Raw genomic sequence first — 8,682 nt, 5'->3', positions numbered from 1 at the left:
CCCAGGCTCGAGAGCACACCTGCTTTTTGGGCAGAAAATATGCCTTACATTCCAGGCTACCTAGTGCATGTCTGTGAGCACAAAGACCTTCGTGTCCCCTGTAGAAAGTGGCAGTAGTCGTGGAAGTAGCCTTGTGGTGGTCCAATCAGCAGTAATGACAATACTAGATCAGCAGCAGCATTAGTATTGGGAGTATTATTGCTGCCATCAAGAGGATCAGCATCAGCATCTGCAGTGACAGTGAGAGCTGGTAAAATGACTCATTCAGCAAAATACTTGTCACACAAGCATGAGGACCTGAGTTCACATCCCCAGGACACATGTAAAAGCTGGGTGCAATGATGTATCTGTGGCTCCAGAGCTGTGGAAGTCAAGACAGGAGGAACCCTGAAGCTCACTGGCCAGCTAGCCTAGGTGAATCAGAAAGCTCTGGGTTCAGTGACAGACCTCATCTCAGAAAATCATATGTAATCAGGGAAGAGACCCTCCTCATGTGAGAGCACATATATACATGTGGACCCAGCTCACATACATGCACATATATAAACAAGTATAAACAAAACACATAGGCACACACACACACACATGCATGCACACACATACACAGGGAGAGAGAGAGAGAGAGAAACATTAATATCAATGGTAGTGGCAATGGCAGTGCCAGCAGGGTTAATCTTAGCAGCGACAGCATCAGTAGATGCAAAGGTAGTGTTTCTTACTGATAAAGGACGAATGGCCTAAAGGACTCTGAAAAGGTGGCCCATGGAAAGCACTGAGCAATCAGTAAACCCCTCCCTTCCACTTCCCCATAGCCTTGAGGACCAAACAGGATTCCAAGTCCGAAAGCTCTTTACCAAACGCTGTGCTCTTTGCTTTCGTAAGAACTTAATTCTGTAGCCAGGAGCCTTGGCAGGAGCCTGAGCAGAACAGTGTGTCAGTGGAGGCCATTGCTTTGGGAAAATGAATCCATATTTGGGATCCAGTGACAGGAGGAGGTCATGATGGAGTCTGAGACTTGAGGGCATTTTATTCTTTCTTTGATTTTGTTGCATTTGCTGATACCTTCCATTTCTAGAGAACTCTTTTCAGGTGCTCCAGAGTTACGCCGATGAGAAAAAAAAAAAATCCTCTGCTTTTAACTAAATGATCGAAGAGGAGGTGGTCATTGCCTGAGTGAAAAAATGGATACATTTAAAAGCAAAGATTTGGAGGATGACATGGAGTTTGGATATGCAGGTTGAATTTGTTTGTTTGAAAACAAGGTCTTGTTATGTAGCCCAGGATGGCTTGGAACTCATGATCCCCCTGCCTAAGCCTTTCCAGTTGCTGGGATTACAGGCATAGACCAATGACATCATGCCAAGCATTACCTAAGTCTTAAATAGTGAAAATCTTCATTTTAAAATATTTTATTCATTTTTATTTATTTTTGAGATTATAATTATATAATGTCTCCCTTGCCCTTCCTTGCTCTTTTTTCATTACTTATTGTTACATGCACGTATGTACACATAATGTTCTTTAGTTAAGAGGAGTAAAGCTGGTGGGTCGGGAGGGGAGAGAGTGAACAGGCAGAACCAGGAGGCTCTGGCAATTGAGCAGAATATGACAGACAGAAGTTGAACTGGACTAGAAAACTGTTCAGGAAAAGGTATCCTACATATGAACTCATGTTTTATAGTGGTTCTGGAAGCTTCCAGTAAGAGAGTAGGTTAGCAGGAAGGCATCCAGAGGCAGGAAGCATTCCAGCAATCCATTTAAGGATGGTGGTGGGAACGGATAAGCGGGAGAGCATGGAGGACACAGAAAAGCTGGGGGAAGGGAAATGAACGACAGTCCTCCTGGGTCTTAGCTGTCCCATTTTAGAGTTGGGAAGGTAAATGGCTTTAAATGCTTTACAAACAAATGAACAAGTGTTGGAGAATAAAACTCAGGCCTGTCTGGTTCCAATGCCAGTCCACAACACTGTTTAAGGGCAGACACATCAAGAGGCAGAAATGATGGGCCTTGGAAACTGCACATCTGTGTGGAAGGAGAGAATGAGCTCAGACAGCAAGCAGGCTTTGCAGCCTGGAGGACAAGGTAGAAACTGAGGACATTAACCCTCACAGGTGAAACCAGGGTAAACCGCAGATCTGATTGACATGGGGACAGCCAAAAATAGATCTCAGATCTTTGAGGACAACTGAATTTTAAGCAGCTAGGAGCAAGACTGACTTTCTGAATCATTAGGCTTTGCACTGAGGATCTCGGTTGAACTGGAAGGCCATGAAGTGTGACAGAGGGCAGTGTGTGTCCAGGTCCTTCCTTAAGGGCTAAAGACCATGAGCAAGGAACCTATTCCCATTGCCCTGAGCCTTTTCACCTGCAGAGGGGGAGATCACCCCGACCACCACTCATTCTGAGTTTGGTGAGACTAGTGAAGAAAGTCGTGGCTATTAGCTGGCCAAGCCTGTGAGTCTGCTTCATAGCATCCCTGAAACACTGTTTACCATCTCAAGATAGCTCAGGAAGGGCCTGGTAGTGAGTGTCCTGGTAAGACCTATTTGTCTCCATTTTGATAAAACATGGGGTGTTGTGGAGTGTGGCTTCTTTCTTTTAAGTCTTGTCAATTCTGTACCCCATTTTACAATGCCTCTTCTATCATCTTTACGAGTTCAGGGCCTCTTGCCGATAGTACTCCATCATAGTTCATTCCACGCAGTGAGCTAGACTCTATAGGACCTGAAGTAGGTACCCAGGCCATGGGATGGACATAACACAGGTGAGACATTTGTCCTTACTCTAATCCCACAGTACACCTGTCATTTCCCCTGGATGCCTCTCTTATGCCTGTTCTTTCTTCAGGAGGTGTCCACACTTCTGTCTGCTCTTTGGCTGGAAGAAAAGGATTTCTTAACTCTAGCAATCAGGACAGAGGCACAACTGGGGGTGGGAGGATTTAGGGAAGGCACTTTATACCACGTCATATACTGTATAGACATTCTCACATTTAATCCTCAACATAATTGTGGGAAATAGGTATTAATCACTCCTATTTTGCAGATGATAATGATCCAGAAACTGAAAGAAGCCAAATCCCTTGCCCAAAGCCACACAGTGAGCAGAGATGAGCAGGGCTTCACCCTTAGACTGATTTAATTCAGGCTGCTTCCTTTAAGCTATGACTCCTCTATTCTCCCTGATCCTTCAGCCTTATTGGTTGGGCTGAGCCTCCCAGGCAAGGACATCAGATGCTGATGTCCTTACAGTGCTCAGGAGGCAGGATGTGACACAGCAGGCTCAATTCCTACTCTCCAGAAGGTTAGACTGATAAGGAACCTGCTGGAATAGCTCCCCCAGAGGCTTCTGGAAAAATCCCTGTAAAACCACATTGCTGAGTGTCCAAGGGTCCCGAGAGAGGTGGGAACTTCTGTTTGATGCATCTTAAATGGTCCCCATGCTCAGACCCTGGCATGGAAGGACCCTGGAGTTCAGGATTTCACAGGGGCAAGGCGGAGGGAGAGGTGGGAAGAAGGCCCTCCACAGCATGTTCCTCTATGCCTGGCAACTTACACGTTTTATGGTTGGTGCTGCTCTGCTTTAACCTTTGTTATGTTGGAACCAGATTTTACCTGGAGATAAGTGGAGAAGGTTCACTATGGATGGTGGGGATCTGGGTCCATACATCCACGTGAACATAGAGAAATGAGTTTGCCCTCAGCATTTTCAGAGTGCTCACCTGAGAAACGAGGCAAGCGAACTTACCTCATCAGTCTTCAGAGAAAATCAATAAGGCAGTGGATTCAGAGGCCTCTGGCACAACACCCGTATGTGTTCACCAAGCGTTGGTTAAGTGTATAACCCGGTGCCTAAAAAATGTTAAGCTCCCACTTCCCTGCTTGGTTCTGCTCTTTCTGGTTAGAACAATGAGCTATGATTCTTCAGGGGAGGCGTCTGGTATGTCACTGAGGCACGGTGATGAGACACAAGCTTGCTGTGTGCCCTGTCTGCTGTGTCTGTTGGGAAGGACAGGGAGTATTCCTAGGTAAAGGGATCTCCTCTCTGACGAACCAGTATCTTCAGGGCAGCTGATCTGTCTTCTCTGTGGTGGGCCTCAGCATCCCAGGAGCTGGTAGTTTGCAATTGGCTGGCTGCAACTTCAGAGAGCAAGTGCTCAGCAATTGTGTTTCAGAGCCTTTGAAATGAAGAGCAGACTCCCATTGCCCCAGGATGACCGGTGGGTAAGAATCAGCCAGAGACTAGCATGTTCCTCCCCACCTTTCTCTTTTGTATAGTTATCTCACTCTCCTTGTCAGAAATGCACAGGATGTGGTCAGGTCCACCCATGTGAGATTCTAGTCTGAGAAAGAAGTAGACCAGATTATTTGAGAAGATAGGGTATATGGCCTTATGATGGGTGGACCAATAGCCTTTCTCTGGTTCACATGTCTGCTTGGTGCTATCTTCCCCCTCCACAGTGAAAGCCTTTCTTCACCAGCTTGATGTCATAGGTATGACTTTATCCAGGAGCACTACAGAGGAACTGAGCTTGCCAAGACCTCCGCAAGGGCTACTGACAACCTCTGAGCAGTCTTCATGGGTTTAGTCAACATGGAGAAGCACACCATTGCAAGCCTATGGTCTACCTTATAAGTGCATTTTTTTCCCCTCTAAGGAATGCTAGACATCAGCATGGTCAATATGCTATCATTCGCAGATGCTTTATGTTCCTGTGTCTGTGTTTAAGGACATCTTGCTGTGAACTCCATCAGCCGACAGAAGCGTAACCTTCTTCCTCACGTCATTTCTTTCCAGATTTACAGTGGCGGGATGCTTCTGCAGAGCACCCAGCCTCTAACCCAGCATCTCCCTGAGGGAGGCGACCCTTCAGACTTTGATTGGATTCCTCTGATAATGGAGGGCTCACTGCCTTCCAAGGGAACTCTTAGTTGGCTGCTCTCTTCCATAGGAAGCTTTCCTCAGCCTAAGCAGAAGTTTGTCCTTACTAAATAGTATTCCTTGGATTAACCCTGGGCAACACAGCATACATCTACCTCTTTTGTCCCATGATGTCCCTTAAAGACTGGAAAGACTGTACCCCTGCTTCCTCACCTCCACCCCTCACTTTTTTAAAAAAAACTCCTCTCCCTTTGTCCATTTCATAGAGAAGTGATTTCTACACACCTCCCTTATTGGTCACATTTCAAGTGTTCATAGCTATCACTTAATGAGCACGTGGACGTTCTGGCTGATGTTTCTCATACCTAGGTTCGTCGAATCTTCATAACTATTGGAGTGAGATGGGTATTACTATTCCCACATGACAAGTGAGAAACCAGAGATTCATGCAGGTAAAATGACTGTTCTGTATTATACAAATGTTAAGACAGAAAGCCAGGGTTTGAATTCAGAATTAGAACCTGAATTGCCTGTCTCCAAGTTTTTTTGTTTGTTTGTTTGTTTGTTTTGTTTTGTTTTGTCTCCAAGTTTTAACCTGAGTTCTAATTAGTTGACAGACTCTTAAAAATACAGTGCCCATACATGGTCACAACACACGGAGATGGAAGAAAGTGGATCTAAGCTCCAATCTCATTTTATGCCACCCAACTTTGTCCATGCAATCTAAAATGACACTATAGTTTCCAAAGCTGCCCCACGATGGATGTTGAGCCCGATGAATCTTAAGCTCTTCACCATGCTGACACAGGAGCTGCAGTGAGTTCAAATCTCACCATACTTCTGCATCTTGACAGAGCCCCTGACCTCAAGAGATTAACTCTAATTTGGGGTTGGTTTATTGTCCTTCAAGGAGTAGGAAACTCAAAGAGAACACTCAGGGGAATAGAGGTGCTGCACAAACCACTTTATTTGGGCAATGGAAGCCCAGGAAGGTTGCTATATACACCATAGAGCATTCGTAGCAAACTAACATATGTGGTTTTTTTTTTTTGTTGTTGTTGTTGTTACCATTTTTGAAAACCAATGTGTAAAAGAGAAAACAAGCTTTGCTCTTGATTTTTGCAATAAACTTTGAAAATCTGCATCACAAATGCAAAAAACGTTTTATTGGAGCTGTACACCGATGGCACTGTCTCCCTGGAGCCTCCCTTGGTCTCCCTATCTCCTAATCCTCATTTCCGGGAGGTCATTTTAATTAGCAGGCTGTCATGGTGACTCAGCCTGCTGCTTCCACAGACAGGAAGGGAGTAGACTCCCCTGGTCCCATTCATCACACAAAGGCACTTTAAGCTTCAGGAAAATGCACACTATTTGGCTTGCTTCCCCTTGGGAATTGCTTCTGCTGTTATTTTCTTTTACCACTCCTACCTGCCTGGGGTTCGTTCTTTTGTCTCTTGTAGCCCCCTTACCTGGTAGTCACCTTGTTCTCATTGCAGATTATCGGCGCTCACCTCCCTCTTTCCTTGTCACCAGGGATTGACGACCTTAACCACGGTAGTTCTTTGGAATGAATGAGCAAGGCTTTTTGTTTGGGGAGCTAGAATTTCAATTAAAGTAGCCAGGAAATTGAAAAACGGCTCTCAGAACATCTTTCTGAAGTTGCATGCTGGGGCTTGAGGGAGTGAGCGAGCAGGTGGCTTATAGACACGGTGACCATATTTGTTAGATCACTCTGATTTCAAACATTCCGCCCCATGGTTCCCAACAGCACGTTTGCCTCTGGCTTGCATGTGTGTTGTCGCTTTGGATCAGGAAGTATGAAGACTGCATTCCTAAAACCAGAAACAGCTGCAGCTGTGTTAAGTGAAGGCACCAGGGCCATGACTATAGGACTTTAAAAGGTGAAGAGAGGTTTACTGGGAACTGACCCCACACAGTGTGGAGCCTCTTGAGAGGGGTGTGGAGGTTTTCCTCTGTGCTATGGAAGATAAAGCCTGCGCTGACCTGGTTCCACTCTTGCATTCTACTCAGCCTTGAGTTGAAGGCTCACAATTGATTTCCCATTGGTAAAAGAGAAAAATCAATGAAAAAATTTCTCTCTTTTTCCAACTCCCTTTCACTAGCTTATGCATTATCCTGAAAACTCCTGTCTTGGAAACCGGGAAAGGGCACTTAATTTCATGCCCCAGCAGGAAATGCATGTTCCTGCACCCACGATGCCTCCTGGAGCCAAGTCTTTAAGAGGGAGTTGAAGGGTCTTTGTGGTTCAGTGAGTTCTTCTTGTCCCCTTTGCCATTGGGGACTTTGCTGGCTGAGCCCCGCAGGGGTGGGTGCTTGCAAGGAGGGGCTTTTTCTTTCCTGTAGAAGGGAAATAACAGAAAGAGAAGACAGCACATACACACACTGTAGTGAATTCACCTGTGTGCATGTCCATCTCCCTCACTGGACAGGGACCTCCTGTCCCTGTCCCTGACAAGCAGCCTTGTCATCTTCTTCTATGTGTCACCAGTACCCAGTACAGGTCTGGTTTAATGTAGTCATGGTAGCTCAAGGAATGTCTCGATGATGATGATGATGATGATGATGATGATGATGATGATGATGATGATGGATGGCTGGTTGGCCAATGGATAGATGGATGGATGAATACATTGCCTCATTCTAGGCCTGGAGAAAATTTAACTCTCCTACACCTCCAATCTAGTATCTCATCACTTTTGTTACAACTCAGTCAACACATTACACATGGGAAGGGGATGGGAACACAGAAGAGCTATAGCTCGGAAATCTGGAAGGAGGTGAGCAGGATTATGCAGCCTGTCTTGGGATCCCATGGGCTTAGCAAAACCCTTTTCCCTTTTTGAAAAAAGAGATGGGGAAGAGAGAGAGAGAGCATTTGGGAAGGCTGTGATATCATTTTGTCATTCCCTGTATGGCCACCAAGAACTTCAGAATCCCGCTTTTATTACTTAGTACAGCCTAACCATAGCAACTCATAATGTCTGTCTTTTTCGCATGCTTGGTGATCTCAGAGAGAAGTGTGTCTGTTTTACATCTATACCCCAGCACCCAGCACAGTAATCTTACTACCATCATTCAGGGGGTTTGCTCACATATGAGATAAGCTCCTGGAGAAGGAACCCGTTTTATTCACTGTTGTGTTTTACCTCATTCAGTGCTTATTTGTTTTATTTTTGACTGACAAATTGATTTACATAGCCACTGGATTAAGATTTATTCCCAGTGGGAAAACTTGGCTTAATTTTAAGCCCCAAAGTACTGCTCCTACTTCCCAGGTTGGCCGAATTTATTAGTGTGGCCTTGGGCAAGGAACTGAATTTCTCTGAACTTCATTGGTACAATGAGAATAAACTATTCCATTCTTCTAGCTGTGTTGTGAAGTTAGATGGGAGAAGATGATCAAGCACCCCAGGAGTCTTCCCTTCCCTGCTGTAATTTGTTGACTATGGCTCCAGAAACTCTGGACATGTTAAAGATACAGACAGACATTGATGCTGTCCTCAACTTGTTTAGGTTTAGTGGAGGCCATACCTGTGCAAGATAGCCACTCAAAATGAAGATGACAACATGAAACCAGAAGTGGTGAATGCCAGAAATAGAATAGAGAGGACTGTTGAATTAGGTCTGAAGATGTGGCTTATGGCCGTTATTCCCTGACTTTGGCATGACTAGCTTTATTCATGGTTGATGAGTCACAAACCAAGTGAAAATGGAGTAAGTTTCAGCACATGCGCACACACACACACACACACACACACACACACACACACACACACACAC

General features: G+C 45.2%; 1 protein-coding gene across 1 annotated transcript in view; it reads right to left on the bottom strand.

The window, feature by feature from the left end:
* Nucleotides 1-5,834: 5,834 nt before the first annotated feature.
* Agbl4 (AGBL carboxypeptidase 4) overlaps nucleotides 5,835-8,682 on the bottom strand; it is a 1,202,140-nt gene continuing 1,199,292 nt past the window's right edge. The window contains exon 13 of the mRNA XM_055628940.1: nucleotides 5,835-7,239. Coding sequence (XP_055484915.1) covers nucleotides 7,119-7,239 — 121 coding nt within the window. The 3' untranslated portion in view covers nucleotides 5,835-7,118. The remainder of the gene's footprint in view (nucleotides 7,240-8,682) is intronic.

The sequence above is a fragment of the Psammomys obesus genome, unplaced genomic scaffold, assembly GCF_907164565.1.
Source record: "Psammomys obesus unplaced genomic scaffold, mPsaObe1.curated_primary_1811, whole genome shotgun sequence".
NCBI lineage: Eukaryota > Metazoa > Chordata > Mammalia > Rodentia > Muridae > Psammomys > Psammomys obesus.
The sequence above is the reverse complement of the archived record's forward strand: the minus strand, read 5'-3'. Positions and strand labels throughout refer to the sequence as shown.